At 41.7% G+C, this 21,290-nt stretch overlaps 1 protein-coding gene across 5 annotated transcripts in view; it reads right to left on the minus strand.

Moving 5' to 3' along the window:
* The window catches only part of SEC24C (SEC24 homolog C, COPII component), a 124,207-nt gene that overhangs the window by 62,210 nt on the left and 40,707 nt on the right, over positions 1–21,290 (minus strand). For all 5 annotated transcript variants that reach the window (XM_085898903.1, XM_085898907.1, XM_085898904.1 and 2 more), the window contains 6 exons: positions 20,996–21,134; positions 12,952–13,067; positions 8,358–8,482; positions 3,592–3,783; positions 3,242–3,335; positions 789–905 (listed from right to left, as the gene is read on the minus strand). In XM_085898903.1, coding sequence (XP_085755029.1) covers positions 789–905; positions 3,242–3,335; positions 3,592–3,783; positions 8,358–8,482; positions 12,952–13,067; positions 20,996–21,134 — 783 coding nt within the window. The remainder of the gene's footprint in view (positions 1–788; positions 906–3,241; positions 3,336–3,591; positions 3,784–8,357; positions 8,483–12,951; positions 13,068–20,995; positions 21,135–21,290) is intronic.

The following is a 21,290-nucleotide window of genomic DNA, read 5'->3' on the forward strand; positions in this document are numbered from 1 at the left end:
CAATGTTTCATGTTCACCACCTAGCTTGATAGTAACCAATTGTGACTGGATTGTGTCATCAATTAAATCAACATTCTCACATATGAAATCATCCTCACCATACTGTAAATAATTTGAGAAGTTTTTTTGCTTATGCATTTTTTTGGAATACAATTCACTCCTGAACTGACAGATGAAATGCTTTAAAAACTGATGGTTGTACTTGGGGTGTGCCAGGAGAGGTTTTAGGCAGTAAAAATCATTGTCCCAGGGGTTCAGGGAAGGGGGGACCACCCAGATTCTCTCTATAAATGTAAAGTGTATCGTATAGCACCACCTGGTCGGTGCTGATTATACAAGTCATACAAACCACAGAAGTAGGGGAATTATTATTTGTGTATTTGCTTGACTTCGATGCACTTCAATTGATGCCGACTCGCTTTGTTACGTCCCCATGCACCAAATTTGTTAATTGTAAGTCAAATATTTTGATTGCCAGGCAGAGGAGATGAACATCGAAAACTGCTTGACAGCATCAAAAGTGCTTTTATAACATTCAGGTTTCATGTGGCCAAATTGAAATTTCACAAATCAAATGTAACAGTAATATTAAATACAAAGGCTGTGTTGCAATACATATGTGTTGCGACAAGTATTGTATCCGTTCACATGAATCTTTGAAATGGCTAAAGGCATTTAGAAAACTAAGAAATACACAGAAACGAGGCCATTTTTTCATGCAGTCATCGACACAGTGAAAGCACCCACAAGCCAGCTTGAGGAGAACATTCAACAACATGGCAAGGTACCTTCTCCTTGTCCGTGTTCAGTAACTTGCGATCTTCCCTATTCTTCAGCTTTCCAGGAGCTTCAGCAATGGGCAGTGAAGAGTGGAAAACGAACAACTTCCCAGCACACTCTGCTTCCTGCCACAGAAATAGAACACAAACGTCTAACAACCACCAACAACATTTTTAGCAATGACAATAATGAAAAAGAAATGACATCACAAATAATCTGGCCTAAAATAAAATTTTGTTTACAACGTCGAGGCCCGTGGAGGAGTGCTAGAACGTACAACAGATCAGAACATAACAGAACAAAAGGAAGAATAAAAACAGAAGGGGGAAGCACACCGATAGCATGGATGAGCAACAAAATAAAGTGAGACCTGGAGAAATAAGGGATGTGGGGAAGAATGATGGCTGTGGAGGAGGGGGGGGGAGGGTGAACAACATGGATACAGCTGCAAACTCTCAGGAAGGTAAAATCGGAAAGAGGTGGGTTTGGGGAGGGATAATGGGGGTAGAAACGATCATGGTTCGGGATGGGGAATGATCTTAAATGGTGGGGAACAGCTGTCTTGAAGCTCTGGAAGTAAGAATGAGACTGAAGAGATTGAGGAAGTCGGTTTCACAGGTGGGGGGGGTGGAGGGGGAAGAAAAAAAGAGGGATGAATGAGTGGAAGTGAGCCGTTATTCTGCATTTTGAGAGTTTCATCAGAAAGGTGTTGGTGACGGACCGCATAGGCACTGTAGAATCCTAGAGGGGGGAGGAGGGGTGACAGCATGGAAATGGCAGAGGATGAAAGACCAGAAAGGAAGCGGAAAGAAGATAAAGGCCACAAAGAAAGCTTTCTTATCGTCAGTCTATCCAGGCGGTGGACAATTTGGTTCTTCGCATTTTGCTATTTTCAAGTCCGGCTTTGTTCAGTTGTCGGTGGTCAGTTGTTCCAAAGCAACCTCTCTTAGATCCCTTTTGTTCTGCCTCCAAACCTTTTTGTGTTAGGTGATGGTACATCATTTCTGGAATGATTCCTGTTGGAAGTTTGCATGCTTTTGGTGGGCATGTTATTGGCCCATATTTACGAGGAAGTTGGGTTTCTTCAGATTTTGGGATGAGAAATGCGTTTCCTTCTACGAACCACTCATCCACTGCCTTTTCCTCTTGGATCAGTTCATTGAATGTCCTGGTGTAGTGATTGTGGAGAGCACAAAGATGTTTTAGCCAGAAATTTGGAATTCCATCTGGACTTGGGCTTTCAAAGTTTGGCATTTTTTGAAGTAGTTTTCTAATTTTTTTTCTTCATCAATAAATAATCAATCACTGGGGACATCTCTTCTAGATGTTGCCTCATCTTCCAAATCTTGGATCCATTCTGCTTCCTTGGTATGTTCCTTTCGATCTTCAAAAAATCCTTTCCAGGATTTTTCTAGCTTTTCTTTTTCAGGGGGAGTTGACACGTTCTGCTTTTGTTTCCCTCAATTTGAGGTAGAATCTCTTCGGGTTACTCTCAAACATGTGGTTTTGTTTTCTTCTGCTGTGTGCTTCCACATAGTTTTTTTTTTAATCCTCCTTGCAATCATTGCTATTTTGAGTTTGCTTTCAGCACCCAAGCACTCAAAGTCTTTGTCTTTGATTCTTTGGATTCTCTTTTTTAGTTTTGGGTTTCTGTTTCCTTTCCTGAACTGTTGTATCTGACTTCCTTCCTCAGTTGCTCTCTTTGTGTCTCTAATCTCCATGGTGTGTGTGTGTGAGAGAGAGAGAGAGAGAGAGAGAGAGAGAGAGAGAGAGAGAGAGAGAGAGAGAGAGAGAGAGAGAGAGAGAGAGAGAGAGAGAGAGAGAGAGAGAGAGAGAGAGAGAGAGAGAGAGAGAGAGAGAGAGAGAGAGAGAGAGAGAGAGAGAGAGAGTGTGAGACAGAGAGTGAGTGAGAGAGAGAGAGAGAGAGAGGGAGACAGACAGAGAGAGAGAGAGAGAGAGAGAGAGAGAGAGAGAGAGAGAGAGAGAGAGAGAGAGAGAGAGAGAGAGAGAGAGTGTGAGTGTGAGTGTGAGTGTGAGTGTGAGTGTGAGAGTGAGAGTGAGAGTGAGAGTGAGAGTGAGAGTGAGAGTGAGAGTGAGAGTGAGAGTGAGAGAGATCCATGGCCAACGCTAAAAGGTACAAACAGGAAGTGTTATGAACTTGACGCCTCTCATCCATGGATATTTTTTCATATTCCTAGTCGTGTGAATCTGATTTGCCTTCAGAAATCAGAACAATTACGGTTACCTGTCTTGAAATTGCCACTCTTTAAATGCTGAAAATTATGTTTAAAAGACAATTTGAATTACAGATTTTGTGCTAGCAACAGCGGGGTAAAAGTGCCCACCGAGTAGAACAGAGTCTCTGTAAACACTTGCAGCGCATGTGCAAAATTCCTCATTTAGCATTCATATGTCATTTTGAAAGTCGCATATTGCAAAATGCTAACAACACTACAGTCACCTTGAGTGCCTGCATGCCAGCTTGGATGACAGGAGCAAACACGATCTCAGTCTCTCGTGTGTCGGCAAATATGCTCGGAATTTTGTCCAAGAGACTGTGGACAAACAAGCAGAAAGGAGAAGCAATTAAAGTACACCACATCATCCATGTTATCTCACCATGATTGCACTAGCAAAGATTGTTCAACAAGCTATTTAATTGAGGGCCTCATCACAGTATCAACCTGCATGATTACCTTCACCTTAAAGAACTTATTTCCTACCTAAGCCTTTTCACCAAGATTACAAGTGAGTTATTTTTAAAATTTACAAGCCATAAGAGATAGAATGTCATATTCCGACATTGATTACCTGTTGATAACAACCCGAGATTCCTGCACATCAACGAGAAATCCATCCAGAAGAGGCACAAACACGTCAGAGATGTCCGGGACGACCAACATCTGTGGCTGCCCCAAGGAAGCCTTCAGGTTGTAAAAATGCAGAATCTTGTTGTAAGTAACAAATCCAACACGAATGCTTGATTGTGCAACTGGATCTTCCCTACACACAATATGCAGCATTCTGGTAAATTGCATTTCACATGTATCATCAACAGGTTCAAACAGTGTGAGTGCCTGCATCCATTTCTTAGTTCAAAGGCATTTGTGTGCTTGGAACACAGATAGCAAGTCATGCAAAGCAGGCATTGCAAGCAACCAACAGTAGACTCAAATTCTAGAAGTATTGCAATGTGCATGGGGGACATTGAATTCTGAAGGATGCATGACAGGGTTGTAAGTATTTAATGTGTGTGCAATGTGCATGACAAGTTTATGAGTGGGAAAACAGGTCTTGTGCATTCGTACACAGGGTCTATCTTGTAAAGTGGTGTAAAGAAACCACAAGGTCACAAGCCCATATTTCCCTCTCCCCCCTTTTTTATCATTATACATCCTTCCTATTCACTCCCACCCACATTACCCCCCCCTCACCCCCACCTTTGTATCCACTGCAGGTACATGCTGGTACGAGAGCCGTTTCAGATACACCAGCACATTACTTGAGTCCCCACCCCCCCCACTCCGACAGTGACGCACGCACGCACTCTTCTGACAACTCAACAGAAAAGCCTCAGCCTCCACACTTCCCAACTCTGTCCCATCTTTTCTCTTTGCTCTCACTCTCCCTCTCTCTCACCCCACGATCGCAAGTCCTCATGCTTCCCCTCTCAAACCTAAGGCATCGATCCACCCCTCCCCTTCCAAAGTTGTCCAATCTTTACTCTCACCCTCCTCCCACTCATAAAAGCAAATGGGCATTCCTCCGTCAAAACAGCAGAATATGTAACACTTTCTGCTCCCCTATCATGCTATCACCGACTTCACAGAAACCAGTCATCATTTGAAGAGAAAATATTCGTAAATAATAGCAAACCTGTATAACTTCCGCAGTAATAGCACTGCTTCAGAGAAAAGGTTCAAAAGGGTAAATTCAAAGTGGTACTCAAGGGTAAATTCAAAATAGTTCCATTGGGTAAATTATTCATGGTAATTCCTAAATTGGCAGTCGTAGTTTAGAAATTGTTAGATGTTGCAGTAGCTTAAAAACGGTAAGCCCGATCAACTTGAAACTTTGGAAGATGTTGAAGCCTTTGACTGAGCACATATAATTTTTCTGACATCATCAGTCACGTGGTCTGGTGGCCATCTTGGATTAACAGAAAAAAAATTATTTGAAAATCTACATCTCCAGAACCATAAAAGGATCAATCTGAAATTTCATTTGTATGATCTACTATCCATGGGAAAAACATTTTGCAAATTATGTCATCATTCACATGGTATGGTGGCCATCTTGGATTTCAGAATTTTTTTTTTGAAAATCCATATCTCCAGAACTGCTGAACGGATCAATCCGAAACTTTAGGTGTGATCAACTACGCATGGGGAAAGCATTTTGTGAACTATGACATCAGTCACATGATGTGGTGGCCATATTGGATTTCAGTAAAAACTTTACACATCTCTTTCTGCAGAATTGCTGAATAGAGCAACATTAAATTTCATACGTATGATCAACTCCCTGTCGGGAATAATTTTACTGAACTATGACGTCATGAGACATGTGGTCTGGTGGCCATCTTGTATTTAAGGAAAAAATATTTGAAAATCCATCTCCAGAACCACTCAACGAATAAATCCGATACTTCACAGGCATTACCGACTACCCATGAGGAAAACCATTTGTGACCTGTGACGTAATCATTCACATGGTATGGCGGTCATCTTGAGACCGATGACAACCAACACTTTGTGGGCACACCTTGAGTAGCAACCAACAGTTTTCAACTCATTCCATCCAGTTGTTCAGCAATCCATTGAAGTCAAACATATACATAGATACATGTGGAGGTACATTTAAAGTACACTGTCCCCATGCCAAATGAAGAAATAACAAATCCTCCAGCGCGTCACATTGCTGGGGCACCTCCGGTGCCCGGCGATGCCGCCGTGCAGCACATGGAGATGGAATTGGGAGGGAGCAGTGTATAATAATTAAGAGATTAATTGCATAATGAAAATAAATAAATAATAATAGTAACGTAATTGATTTCTCAAACAATTGCCGAATAGCATACCGAAACCACCACTGTTTTATCCAAATCTGTAACTTTTTGAAAATCAAGTAATTCATCGAAAAGTGAATAATTAATCTATTAACTGATTAATCAATAAATCCAAAATACCCTTTATAGCCAAATCACTTGTTCACCGTCATGTCCAAATATCAGCTTCCTCGCTTAAAAGGTGCCTGAGATAGAAAATTGAGAAGCAATTACTAAATCGATAATGAAGTTATTCATCAAAAAATTAAAAATACCGTTTTTACCAAAGCCCATCTTCACTTTTGTCTCCAAATTTCAGCTTCCTAACTCAAAGGATGGTGAAGATATCTCCCAGACAAACAAGAAAGAAAACAAACGAACAAACAAACAAAAGACGGAGTAAAAACCGAGTACTCCCTTCCTTTGGCGCCCAGTGATGACATCATGCATCACCTGGATATGGAATTGGGAAGGAGTGGTCCAGGGACTGCATTTTTCATAAATTAAAATGAGTACATGACTTTTTGGAGGAAATGAAGCAAGAATTCAATTGTGATGCAAAGATTCAATCAACACATCAAAATATGCCAACTTACCATTGTGATAACTCAAATTGGTGGATCTTAATGACATGTAATGTGGGAACAGCTATACAAATTTGACGATCACTGTTTGTTTTCGACTTTGGTTTATAAGTTCCACTGCAGAACATTTGTCTTCGAATTAGGATCATAAACTCCGCCTCTGAGCGTCGCCAAACGATTCAAACGATTGTGTGTTAGCCTGCTGGAGAGATAGCGATTCTACGTCTGGTCTGGGTTCAATCCCCGATCAGACGATATACTTTTGGATTGGTCATCCACTGCAGGCAGGCCACAGTCTTTGGTCATGTGACCCTCAGAGCGAAAGTGAGGCTCCACCAGCTAACTTTTATTTATGGACATTTTCATTCAGCTTTTGCGATTTCTTCTGAAATCGTGGCTTCGAGTTACATCAGCATGCCACATTTCAACTTCCTAGCCCACCTAGAAAGAACTAAACATCTACATATAATGGAGGGAAGGTATGCATTATCTACTCCTCCAAAAGGATTTAACCTAGGAAGCTGAAACTTTCAGGGAGTAGTGAGGGAATCTTGAAGTAGTTAGTGCCTGTGCGAGTTTCGTTTGATTCCATCAAGTTTTGGAAAAAACAATTTTTTCACCCATTTTGGCATTGTCCTTTTTTGGGGGATGGTCGCAAATTTTCAAAAAGTCCGATAGAGGCCTAATTCGAGAAAATGTCATGAAATAGAAACTGCAGGAAATGGTCGATTAGTGGGGGCGGAGCGATTCAGATCTTGAAAATATTGAAAACTTTGGTTGGAATTGCTGGAGAAAAAAAATTAAGAGAAAATGAAAGATTCTACCCATATAGTAGGTAGTTGCTAATTTACATAATTGAGTGAGTGTGGTTAGAAAGAACTTTATATATTTGATGATTTGTTGGTCGGTTATCACCTCCACATCCCACCTGCTCAATCTATATGCTTTTTGTACTTATTATTGCAGTTGGAAGTCTGTCATACACAATTTGAAATTAGAGGATTTTGTGTTATGCCCAGTCCACTAAACTAACACCACCGTTCCAAACATAGGGGCTAAGTTTTCAAACATGCATGCCAAGCCTGGTTGCCTTGAGCGAAAGAGCGAAAGTATTACAAGCGTGTGAATTTCACCCGTGTCCCTTTGTCTCCATTTAAACTCCGACAATGGTGGATAACAAAGTGCCTCCACAACGGATGACTCATTCATTGTGGAGGCACTTTCACTGTGGTGGCAGAGAGACAGATATATACACAATGGAATTGATACAAATGATAGCTCGAAGACTCTCAAAGGAGGTGTTGACTCGAGCTGTTTTCTCTCGGTGCAATACCGCCACAGAGGGTGCTAACCTATCTTGTCGCATGGCTGAGGGATGCGAGTAAATTTAGTCCTGTAGCAATTTCCATTTTATATTTTTCCTTGTGAGTTCAAAGTTGAACTCATCTGAGATATTCACAATGTGAAGCTCTGTGCCAAATTTGGCAAGTCTGGCTGCCCTCATTGTCCAGTTATTCTGCCAAAAACAAACCAGACAAATCCACGGACAAGATTATCGCAATATTCACGTGCCTGACCTTTGATTGTGGTGGAGGAATAAATACATACGACATGCTAATAAATAAATGATAAATCCTAACTCCTTGAGCACAAATCCGATTCGTACTTTGCTATTTCCGACCTCCCTTCAATGCATTTGTTCAGGCTTATAGCTACAATATAATTAAGATAGGACTTGATATTATAAGTTTTATGAACATCACGCATCTGAATTGGTCTCATTAATAACCACTGCTGCTCAGCCCAAAAGGGGATGTTACCATGTTACATGAAAAAAAAGAGAGAAAAAGACTTGGTGTGCTTAAACAGCATGCAATAGAGCAAGCTTTTCATGAAAATTGCATTTGACCCATCTAGGGTGTAGATTGTCTGACTTAAAGTCCCACCTGGGCAGGTGGTCAAGGAGAGTTTTCAACTCTTCGCAGAGAAGGCTTACGAGGCCACTTTTAATAGCATTGTAAGATACATCAATCATGAAAACGAAGGAAGGCGGATTGGGTTGTTTGTTTTCCTGTGGCAAAGAAACAAAAGAATACATTGGTGAAACACAATTAAATTAATGAAAAACACAAAACGACTGTATAATGGTTTCAAGCTCACCAGCATTAATGTGTAAAGAAATGTTCAAGGATGTGAACAAACATGAAGTATGGCCTTTATTTCCTTCAATGCAAAAATTACCCCGATTTGCTTTTGCGGAAAAGGACATGAGGCCCTCTTCAAAATAAAGTTTGTTTGCATGACGGTTACAAAGAAACTTTCAAAGAAAAGCATTTTACCCACAAAACAAAGGCGCTAATCAATGGGTTAGTCTTCCTTTAAAGAGGGTGTTAATCCAGTTATTCCATGCTTTAGCATTCACTGGTACCTTTCTGAAAAGAGCAGGCCATTGTGTGATCGTACCCAATGCAAATTCTAAATTTCTACACTGATAGACAGTGCCACAGCATCAGTGCTTCGGTAAAGACACAACACCAGCATACCAAATTAATGATTGCTTTTGAGTCAAATATGCAATATATATATATATATATATATATATATATATATATATATATATATATATATATATATATATATATATACATACATACATACATACACACAGGGGGCTGCAAAAATAGGTATACAGTAAGGATTATACCAGTATTACCAGTAATATAATAGTGGTGCTGGGATTCATTTAATACTAAAATTTATTCATTAATACTAGATTAATATTGTTACGGCTGTGGAAATTCACAGAGCACCATATACAGTGGGGAGAACAAGTATTTGATACACTGCCGATTTTGCAGGTTTTCCCACTTACAAAGAACGTAGAGGTCTATAATTTTTATCAGAGGTACACTTCAACTGTGAAAGATGGAATCTAACCAACAAAAATCCTGAAAATCACATTGTATGATTAAAAAAAAATTAATTTGCATTTTATTGCATGAAATAAGTATTTGATACATCAGAAAAACAGAACTTAATATTTGGTACAGAAACCTTTGTTTGCAATTACAGAGATCAGACGTTTCCTCCAGTTCTTAACCAGGTTTGCACAGACTGCAGCAGGGATTTTGGCCCACTCCTCCATACAGATCTCCAGATCCTTCAGGTTTCGGGGCTGTCGCTGGGCAACACAGACTTTCAGCTCCCTCCAAAGATTTTCTATTGGGTTCAGGTCTGGAGACTGGCTAGGCCACTCCAGGACCTTGAGATGCTTCTTACGGAGCCACTCCTTAGTTGCCCTGGCTGTGTGTTTCGGGTCGTTGTCATGCCGGAAGACCCAGCCACGCCCCATCTTCAATGCTCTTGTTGAGGGAAGGAGGTTGTTGGCCAAGATCTCATGATACATGGCCCCATCCATCCTCCCCTCAATACGGTGCAGTCATCCTGTCCCCTTTGCAGAAAAGCATCCCCAAAGAATGATGTTTCTACCTCCATGCTACACGGATGGGATGGTGTTCTTGGGGTTGTACTCATCCTTCTTCTTCCTCCAAACACTGCGAGTGGGGTTTAAACCAAAAAGCTCTATTTTTGGTCTCATCAGACCACATGACCTTCTCCCATTCCTCTGGATCATCCAGATGGTCATTGGCAAACTTCAGACAGGCCTGGACATGCGCTGGTTTGAGCAGAGGGACCTTGCGTGCGCTGCAGGATTTTAATCCATGACAGCGTAGTGTGTTACTTATGGTTTTCTTTGATACTGTGGTCCCAGCTCTCTTCAGGTCATTGACCAGGTCCTGCAGTGTAGGTCTGGGCTGATCCCTCGCCTTTCTCATGATCATTGAGGCTCCACGAGGTGAGATCTTGCATGGAGCCCCAGACCGAGAGAGATTGACTGTTATCTTGAACTTCTTCCATTTTCTAATAATTGCGCCAACAGTTGTTGCCTTCTCACCAAGCTGCTTGCCTATTGTCCTGTAGCCCATCCCAGCCTTGTGTAAGTCTACAATTTTGTCCCTGATGTCCAAAGACAGCTATCTGGTCTTGCCCATTGTGGAGAGGTTGGAGTCTGATTGATTGAGTGTGGACAGCTGTCTTTTATGCAGATAACGAGTTCAAACAGGTGCAGTTAATACAGGTAATGAGTGGAGAATGGGAGGGCTTCTTAAAGACAAAACTAACAGGTCTGTGAGAGCCGGAATTCTTTCTGGATGGTAGGTGATCAAATACTTATTTCATGCAATAAAATGCAAATTAATTATTTAAAAATCAAACAATGTGATTTTCAGGATTTTGTTTTAGATTCCGTCTTTCACAGTTGAAGTGTACCTGTGATAAAAATTACAGACCTCTACGTGCTTTGTAAGTGGGAAAACCTGCAAAAATCGGCAGTGTATCAAATACTTGTTCTCCCCACTGTAGGTCCTGAGATCAGTTATGTTGATAAGTCTGCATTCAGATAGATTTCCCCACAGATGTTTAACGGGGATTTATTCGTGTGCTGGGCTGTGATCTTTGAGTTAGCAGTTTTTCTTTTGCTATCGTTATTTTGGACCAACCGCTTCACAATAACCACCTCCACCACCAACATCGCTCTCATCAACCGCTTCACAACAGCCACCTCCACCACCATCGCTCTCATCAAGCGCTTCACAACAACCACCTCCACCACCAACATCGCTCTCACAACTGCCTTCACAAAACCACCTCCTCCACAACCACCTTCTCCACAACGCCAACCACAGCCACCATCTCCTAAACCGCACCACCGCCAATACCCAACAACGGAACATCGCTTCACCTTCAACTCCGCGGGCACCGCCATCTTTTCGCCGACCACGGCAAGATCGCTGCAAACAAACACGGGGGTTTCCTTGATGCCAGCAACGGTGATTTCTACCACGTCTGCTCTCCCTTCAGCGTCGATGATCTCTACCACGTCCGCTCGCTCCAAGCTTCGCCTCGGAATTCGGATCAGGTGATCAAGAGGGGCGGAGCCAGTGGGGGTCAGAGGGGAAAGAGCGGAGATCAAACTTCGCCTCACGAACCCTATAAAAAGGCGCGCAGAGCGCGAAGCAAGCGAGTCGGTCAGGGTTTGGAGCGGTGTGAGGAGCGGAGCTCGAGTCCAGTGGAGGGTAGTGGAAGTCCGGGTTCGCCGAGGAGATGGAGTTGGGAGCACAGCAGGTCACCCGTGCCACGCGGAACTGCGCGCTCGTGTGGGACGTGGGGAGAGCCGGAGAGAGGTCGCCAGCCAGCATCAAACGGTCCGCGGTATTCGGGCTTCGGGACAGTCCGAGCAGCGCTGAGGGACGGATGGACTCTTAAAGAGAGCATCAACTCTGAAAGGGCAAAAGACCCGTTCGTTCCTCTGAGGCGTTGCCGGCTGGGCCCGAATCACCAGGCCGTCAGACAAGGCCTGGGTCGGACCGCGGTCACGACAGCTGCCGTGGGGACGGGACATCGCAGGTCGCCCCAGCGAGGTGAAGGTAGCCAGCGCGGCCTCGCGGAGCCTCTGCGGTCATCACAGCTCTGTGTAAATAAAGACCCAAGAGGTCCAGTCTGCCTCTCGTCTGTCCTGGGGTTTTTCCTTGCTTTTGAATGAGCGTTGTGACGCCATGTCCGTAAGTAGAACTGTATAAGTGTACGTAATTAATAGAACGGTGGTAGTTGTTTTTCTTGCTCGCGTCTTGTCTCTATCCCCATTCATGACGTGCTTGTACAGTGTATTGCTTTTGTTTGCCTCACCTGATTACGTGCATGCCTACATATGTGCTTATTCAATAAATGTGCTTGTTTAAATGTTAACCCATTCGTTGTGTCCTTTTCCCTGCATTGAACTGCCATATTGAGTTCGGAATAGTAGCTGGCTTTTTAATAGCCGATAAAGTGATCGGGTCCAACGGGGCTGCGCGATAAATACCCCGCTTGGTTGTCCCAAAACGAAGCGAGCTGCTGAAGCGGCTCATTTCGGTACAGTCTCTCGGTAGTCTGTCCACGCGATTAATTAGGTGTATCGACAATTCGGCGATTGACCCTGTCACGCGCGGGTAGAATATTGACTAGGCTGTGGTGTGCTTAAAAACACACCCGTGGGTAGTTTCCGGCGTTGATCCGGAAAGCCGCGACTGGAATGTCCGTTCGGTGGGCGAAGCGGCCGCTATTGGTTAAACGCGGTCGTCCGCACGCCGGCGGGCGGAAATCTACAACAATATGTTTATTATTGGTATGTTATTATTGATATGCTTGTATAATCAATAAAATACGTTTTGTGCGCACGTTTTGTTTTTCATTACTGTATACCTACTTTTGCAGCCCCTGTATGTATGTATGTATGTATGTATGTATGTATGTATGTATGTATGTATGTATGTATGTAAGTATGTAAATATATATATATATATATATATATATATATATATATATATATATATATATATATATATATATATATATATATATATATATATATATATATATATATATATATATATATGGATATATACATATATACATATATCGCGACAGCTACCTGCATCTCACCTTGCAGTAATCCACCGTTGCCAAGAACTCGTAAGAACCCATGGAAAGCTCGGGTCGCTCGTAATAGTCAACTCGCCTGCCGGTGTGGTCCAGGTGTTGAAAGAAATGTTGAGGAACTGATGGAAAAAATAAATTAAGAATAAATGAGTGCTCCAGTTTTGTTGCTCAATTGGGGCCTTTGAATCAAATTTGTTTGGAGCTTAGCCACACGGTAGCCAACAGTGACAATTCCACTTAGAAGCATCATATTAAAGTGTCATAATCATGATTATCATTGTCATCATCGTCGTTTTACAGCAGTTTCCATGCTTACATTTGTAAGCCATAGTTCACCTAATGGCTGCTTTCCAGGCTGCACAATCCCTTGCTTGGCCTTTAACTCCAAGAATGTCTCAGCAATACATCCCCATGTTTTCCTAAGATGGCCTCTAGCTCTCCTTCCATTCACATTCATATTTATACACCTCTTCATACGGTGTGAAAGTGAACATTAGTATTTCAACAAAATTTTCAAGGAAAAAAAATGTATCGTTTTAAGGATGGGTCGAAAGTTTCGATCTTCATCAATTCACTCAGTTCCAACAGGATAGTGCATTTTAATACTTCCTAAAGCACGAGGTTTCCACTCACCACATATTCCAAAATCAATACTCTCCATAAAATCAAGTGACCAGTGATTTAGAAACTGATATTCCCACTGAAGTGAACTTTGGGTGTGTTTGTTCCATAAAAAAAAAACAAAGGAGGGGGGGGGGAGAAATGATTAGACATTTGGTTTGGAAATATGGTTTTATGAATTACTAATTAGGTCCAAGTATGAACTACTAATTAGGTCCCCCCACCCCCATTAAAATTCTTACCTTCTTTAATGGTTTCTTGCAATCTATCAAACCAATGGTAGGAATCCTGCCAGCTTAAAAACAGATATTTCTTGCTTTGCTGTGGACCACACCATACAGTACAACTTGGTTCTGTTGTTTTTTTTTGTTGTTGTTTTTTTCTTCACCATTTCTAACCCTAACCAAGCTGTTAGCAGTGTTGCACTTCGTTTTGCAAGAACAGGTCACAAGTTCGAGGCAGGACAATGATACAGGAGGTAGCCTGGTGCATTGAGGTTTCAGACGACCTGATTCCTTCTTTCCAGGTTCTCCTTGGCAAACACTGGAGGAGAGATGAATTCAAAAAATAAAGCAGAACTGATCAGTGTTTTGATGAACAAAATTGAAACTGCTTCAGAACTTCCAGAATCTGACATGAAGACTTGTTTTCTGATTGATGGTCATGCACTCATCCAAGCTATGGGAAAGCCTCATGGATGACAGACATTTGGAGACTATGCTGCTGCCTTTATTCGTTCAGTGACACGTTATTTTGGAGATAACACGACACGAGTTGACATTGTGTTTGATCACTATCTGGGTGGGGATTCAATCAAATCTGGTACCAGAGCAAAACAAGTGAACAAGAAGAAGCCTATTCGAAAGCTGAAAGATGGACCAGATGTTCCACTGCCTCAGGTTTGGAGCCAATTTGTTGCTATGGATGAAAACAAGGCAGACCTGGCACATTTCCTCTCTGAAATGATAATCCAGAAAACCAAAGATCTTTCAGAAGAATACGAGATGGTAACTGGAGGTGGATTCATGGACCACACTGGGGCAAAATGAACCAGGAGATCCAAAGATGACCTCAAACTTAATGGGAATCATGAAGAAGCAGACACAAGGTTCATTCTTCATGCCTCTGAAACAGTGGATTTGGGCTATCAATGAATTCTTGTGAAGTGCAGAGATACTGATGTCATGCTTCTCCTTTTGCACTTCACCGCCCCGAAAGCAAGTGAAGTCTGGATGATCTCTGGGACTGCAAAGAAGCAGAAGTGCATTCCCATTCATAAAGTAGCAATAAAAGTTCCTCATGCAGTGAAGAATAACCTCTTGAGTTTCCACGCACTCGCAGGTTGCGACACAACCTCTTCATTCAGTAGATATGGAAAAAAGACCTGCTGGAATTTTTTTTGAAAAACCCACAACTGGTGGAAGGGATTGGCCGTGATGGTGAGCTTGGACTGGTTGAACAGTTTGTTTGCAACCTCTATGGAAGTCCAGGGCTGCAAACAATTGATAGTGCAAGATTGAACATGTTCAGCAAAGCCAAGACAGGCCTGGAACTGCTTCCTCCAACACGTGATGCTTTGGAGCTTCATGTGCAAAACGCCAACTACCAGGCCAAGATTTGGCTTCAGGCAGAGATGGAAACTATTGTTGTGACATTGTCCCCAGATGCTTGGAAGGAGTCAGGTTGTCTGAAACCTCAATGGACCAGGCTACCTCCTGTACCATTGTCCTGCCTCGAACTTGTGACCTGCTCTTGCAAAACAAAGTGCAACACTGCTAGATGCACCTGCTTCAAAAACAATATGAAATGTACAAATGCCTGTGGCTGCGATTCTATTGACTGTTGTAATCCATCAGATTGAACACTATTTCTGTCAAATACATATTGCATACACATAAAATTTTTGTTAAAAAATATATTCATTTGTTCTAATTTGATATTCTAATGCCATTTGTTTTTAATACTTCAAAAGATGCATCTGTATATATTAATTCTTGGCAATTTAAATAAATATTATATAAAAGTAGTATTTTTTCCTGACTACTTTTCGGTGTTGTACTTGGGTGGACTATATATTATTATACTAGCGTGAACTTTGACCGACATGACCTACTTCTGAGATCAATATTCTGACCGAAAAATAGTACCAAACGGTTTGTCTCTTCCATACCTCTCTTTTGATATATTACATGACTATATTTGGATGACTTTGAAATTTGACCTTTTTGGGGGAACAAAATGACCTTCAAATGACCTTTAAGGTCAAAAAATTGTGGCATCCACCCTAGTATTTCTGTCTGACCTATGACTGATTGATTTAGCATGGGTGCCGGCTATTAACATTCCATGCAGGTAAAAGTCACAATTTTGGTCCTTGGCTGATCTACGAATATATTGAGTGTCATGGAATATGGCTCCCCACTGTGGACTGATTATGTTTTCCAACTTAGTTGCCACACATGAGGCCCTGTTTTATCAGAATCTCGTGCCAGCAAAGTGAGTCCTGGGGTCTGCTTCATGCACACTAGGTCTGCTCGGCAAGTTGGTGACCTTTCAGTTTTTTTTACTGGTAATATTCTGGTCTTGCTCCTCCTGCTCTCTCACCTCTCTGCCCAGTCCTTGCCCCTCCAGGTCAATATGCCTTCTTCCAGAAACCCTTCCCTTATTACCATCCCCAAATCTAAGTTAAACAGTCACCTCTACTCTTTCATACCCCTCTTTCTCACTTGTTGCTGGAGTGATAGCAGTCTTCCGGAATCCACTATCACAAACTTTTGTCTCTGGATTTTAAGTCTGTTGCCCACCCACCACCACCATCACCTCACGATCTTTCCCATTCCCACTAATGAGCTTCACCACACCGGTTGAGACTCTGTTCTCAACTTTCTCCTAAAACTTCCTCTCGTGCTGTAGTGCATCAATTTGTTGTTCTCCCTTTGTTCAATTTTCTCTGTAGATTCATTGCCCGGATAGTTACCACCTCCATGAGCTAGATAAATGGATGGAATCAACAGAACATTGATCAACGTCCAATGCACTTGGTGGGAAACGATGAGAAGCTAATGTTTCGAGCATTATCCCTTCGTCACTCACAGCGTCAACTTCTCCTTGCTTCCCACGGCGATTAGCGAACTTCATTCAACGTTCTATTGATTCTATATATTGTTCTACACATCTGCAGACACAGAACAACACCAGCTTTCACAATGAACACTGGTTCTCCATTCAACCAAGAGCTATATTGAAGAAAAAAAAAACTCAATTCAGAGGAGCACACAGCTTTCTTCCATCGATCCAGAATACATTATCTGTATTTACAGCATCATTGTAAATGACCTCTCATTTCTTCTTTCAGCTTCTTTTAAATATTTACCTCCACCACCGAAGGTGAAGGATGTTTTCACCCCTTTCTGTCTGTTTGTCTGTGTACATGATATCTCAAAAAGTTGTGGACGGATCCGGATGAAATTTTGTGGACAAGTTCAGTGTGTGACAAGGATGAACTGATTAGGTTTTGGTGAAGATCTGGATCTGGATCCAACTACGAGAATTTTTTATGTAATTCTTCACCATTGAGAGATAGGGCCAAAAATGATATATAGCATGATATCTCAAAAAGCTGTGGACGGATTCGGACAAAACTTGGACAGATTGGGTGTGTGGCAAAGAAAAATTCATCGAAGTTGGTGAAGATCCAGATCCGGATTTGGATATGGGAATTATTTAACTTTCAAAGTGATTCTTCACCATTGAGAGATAGGGCCAAAAATGATATAAAGCACGATATTTCAAAAATGTATTTGGTCTGACATGTTCTCGTGGATCAGGCATTACGTGGCGGAGATATGCACTCTACCGAGCGCCCATCTAGTTTATGTAGTTTTAAGAATATATAAAATATTTGTGTGAGGATAATTAAATGTTGATTTGGACTTTTTCTTTTGTAAAATGAAAACGTACAGAGGTTGGTGAAACGCAATCCGTCTCCAAGGCATTCCCCTTCTACATGTGCACACTTGTTCCATTAATGCAGAAGCACTCTCATGTCAATCTGGATGGAAATATTTGAGATAAGTACACAGCCATTCCAGGACATGCACTTTCACGTCTCAATTATTCAGAGATTCCATGTCACACGGATGTAGTCTGTATGGTTAAAATCACAAGATAAAGGTTTGGAGTGTATAGCAAATCATTTCGAATTTTCCAACCCATCTCAAATAGTGTAGTCGTAGTCATCATATTTCGCATGTGATGGCAAGCGTTTTGTGCAGTAAAGTCATGCCCTGAGACAGCACACATGGGCAGAGACTGCATATTGCTTGGCTCGCTCGCTTCCTTGTATAACCAGACACTAATGCGATGCAAAATCAGTTACATGAAGAAAATTTCACCTGAGTCAAACTGTGGGTCCCAAAACACTTGCCACAAGCTTTCGAGCTGTTGAGGAAACCTAAAAAAAAATAAAAATTAAGGTTTTTTTTTTTTTAGGTCATGTGAACCAAGAATGACTCCATCCTGTGCCAATTTGCTTTGATTCTGGTATAAAATAAGGTCTCATCAGATGTCACAATCTTCAAGAAATCATCTTCTTACCTCTGGTAGCATTTCAGGAGTTCTGTTGCAATGGCCATACAAGTTGCATTTTGATCAAACGTGAGGTCATTTGGCATTTCCGAAACTGTGACTAACCTTGTTGAATTTCAAGTGAGAACTAGAACGGGCACTCATAGAGCGCATACCTTCGCCGCCACTACTTTTTTGTTCTTGGTATGAGTGTGGGGAACTGGTTTCATATGAATGGTCTTATGACACAAACCATATATCTATAATGTCATGACCCCCTCCCCCCCGACTTTCGGGGGCTACGGACTAAACAACAATCAACTCACGTCGTTTTGGCGAGTCTTCACTCGCAAGCTCGGTGAATACAACGTTTCAACAAGAGCAGGTAATCTCGTTTGATACTGGTTTCATGCAAATCGAATAAGAATTGACTGAGTTATGCCGAAAACCGCATATTTTTCAAGGGCGTGACCCCCCCGACATTTTACCCCAACCGGTGACATGTGTTATGACGTCATTGTGTCACAAGATTGGGCATTAAATTCTGAACATTTTGGTGCTGGGTTCATGTAAAGCGGACAAGAATTGACCGCGTTATGACAAAAACCGCATATTTTTTAAGGTCGTGACCCCCCTGACCTTTGACCCCTAACCGGTAGCAAGAGTATGGGCGTCATTGTGTCATATTGCATATCACAAGATGAGGCGATGAATTCAGAACATTTTGGCGTTCGTTGCATGCAAATTGAATAAAAATTGACCGTGTTATCGTAAAAAGACGATTTTGACCTTTTCGTGACCTTGACCTTTGACCCGAACGATCCCAAAATCTAATCGAATGCTTCCTGGCTAATAACCAATCATCCCACCAAATTTCATGCAATTCGGTTTAATACTTTTTGAGCTATACGAATCACAAGATTACAAATAAATAAATAAACAAATAAATAAATAAATAAATACACGCCGACAAAACATAACCTTTCGCAGAATGCGAAGGTAATGAATGTATCCACAATTTCAACACAGACAACTAATTATTCTGTAATTGCACATATAAAATAGAAATTCTACAAAATGAGTTGTTCAACACATTCAATGTTAGCTGGAGTGACAGCAGTTGTTTGCAAGGGAGAATGCTCAAGAAAACTCACAAATTCACCTCCTTTGGAGAAAGACCTGCCCCTTAATCACCTTTACCACCTCCATGGAACAGTCAAGCTGCATGGGCACCTGGGGGACCATTCTCCCAATATAGACCCTTCCACTTATTGAAGTTGCAAAGTGCGAATTACGTTCCCCACCGCAGCTTCGCTTATAGACACACAAGTGGAAATTCAATTTAAAATATCAGATTCATTCATGCAAAATTCAATGGATTAGAAACAAAAGAGTAATATTAATACGAATAACTGTTGATATGAAAGCACCCCTAATTAGCCCCAAATGTTAACACCATATCAGTGGTGAAAGAAAAATAATTGTTTGAGTCCTGCAATAAAGCTTCCTTTAAAGAAAATGCTTCAGATTTGACAAAGATAGACATGGGGAGTCACATGTTTCAGTGTGGCAGAGTAACAAAGCCTTAAAATCATACTGTTGTGGGAATGATTCTTAAGGGTAAATAAATGCTAGTATAATGCAGCTATCTCCTTAATATTTGTTTAGAATAAGCATAATGTAATTAATTGCGAGGTTAGATATGTGTCGCTATAACGTGAAGACAGACGTTCATTCTCCCTGCGAACCCGGTGTGTTTCTACTCCCCGAACGAACCTTTGGCTATGTGTTTTTATGTTTTTTTCCTCTATCTGTTTAAATGTTTCTTTTAAAGCAAACACAAAAACCTTGAAGTGCGAGGCCACGGGAGAATGCACAGGTGTCTGAAACTGCGATGTCAAAACTGCAGTGAAATCACCAGCAGTTAGAATCACCACAGGAGGCGTGTGGGGGGGGGGGGGAAACCAAAAAACCAAAACGGATACCCATGCAGCAATGCGACTCGAAGTGAAAAGCCGTTAGTGCCCGGATGAGCCGCAAAGAGAGTCGTGAGTTATCGTATCGCTGCATTGCTGTATGTAACGTCCGTACTTATTTAATTTGGGGATGCTAAGGAAAGTCATTAATTGTTACATTTAATTAATATTATGTATTGTGCTTACGGAAGACATAAGGGATTAATAAATATTTCTCAGCACGTTACTCCTGTCGTAAGTTAGTTTTCACCCTTTAAACAACACAAAGTCACATCAGTGCCTTTATTTATTTTCTGCCAATGACACCCTCCGGGTTACCGGTGCACTTCCTACGGTGCCCTGAGGTCGACACGTAACAGCATACACATAATCGAGACAAAGGTAAGGGGTGATTTTATTGTTTATTTATTACATCCACATTAGCATCGTTTTTGCGTCATGTAATCCTTCCCCCGAACATTTCCTTGTTATTAAATATACCTGGTCTCAGAGTGGTTTCCGCTTGTTCTGGCTGTCTTGTTTGGTGGTTTAGGGTGGTTGCAGGTTGAAGTCTGGAAAGCCGGTTCAAACCGGCCTCAGATCGCGTTTGTGGCCAATTGTTGCCTAGCCGAATTAGTTAGGTCATGGGCGTCTATCAGCACTCCCTCAGGTTAATTCCCCAGTACCAACTAGTGTAATGTTGAAAATAGGCCCAGGAAGTTGCTTGGGGTTGTGGATTTAGCTGGTGGTTGCGGTCATTCTGACATGGCCTGTGGGACTCCAACCGAGTAACTGGAACAGACCTGCAGCTGTCACAATACTTTCTTCGCTTGCATGGAATAATAGCCTTTATGCTGGTGAATGCAGTAATTGTGAAAATATTCCAACAGTCAACAAGTACAGACCTTCTGTAGTACATGAGCAAAAGGTGCAGTGGAAGCGCCGACCACCATCAATGAACTGCATGAAGGGGCACATGTAGGCCTTGCAGCGGTTGCATCGCACAGGGCCCATGTCACCGTGATTTACGACAGATGGTGGAGCCTGAAGAATAAATGGCATAATGTTACAGCATTAAGTGACCATCTTGTATTATATATATATATATATATATATATATATATATATATATATATATATATATATATATATATATATATATATATATATTGTTGCGGGATCGGATATCGGCGACGAGCA

Source organism: Eptatretus burgeri, chromosome 10 (genome assembly GCF_056783735.1).
Source record: "Eptatretus burgeri isolate ZD-2024b chromosome 10, Ebu_testis_v1, whole genome shotgun sequence".
Lineage (NCBI taxonomy): Eukaryota > Metazoa > Chordata > Myxini > Myxiniformes > Myxinidae > Eptatretus > Eptatretus burgeri.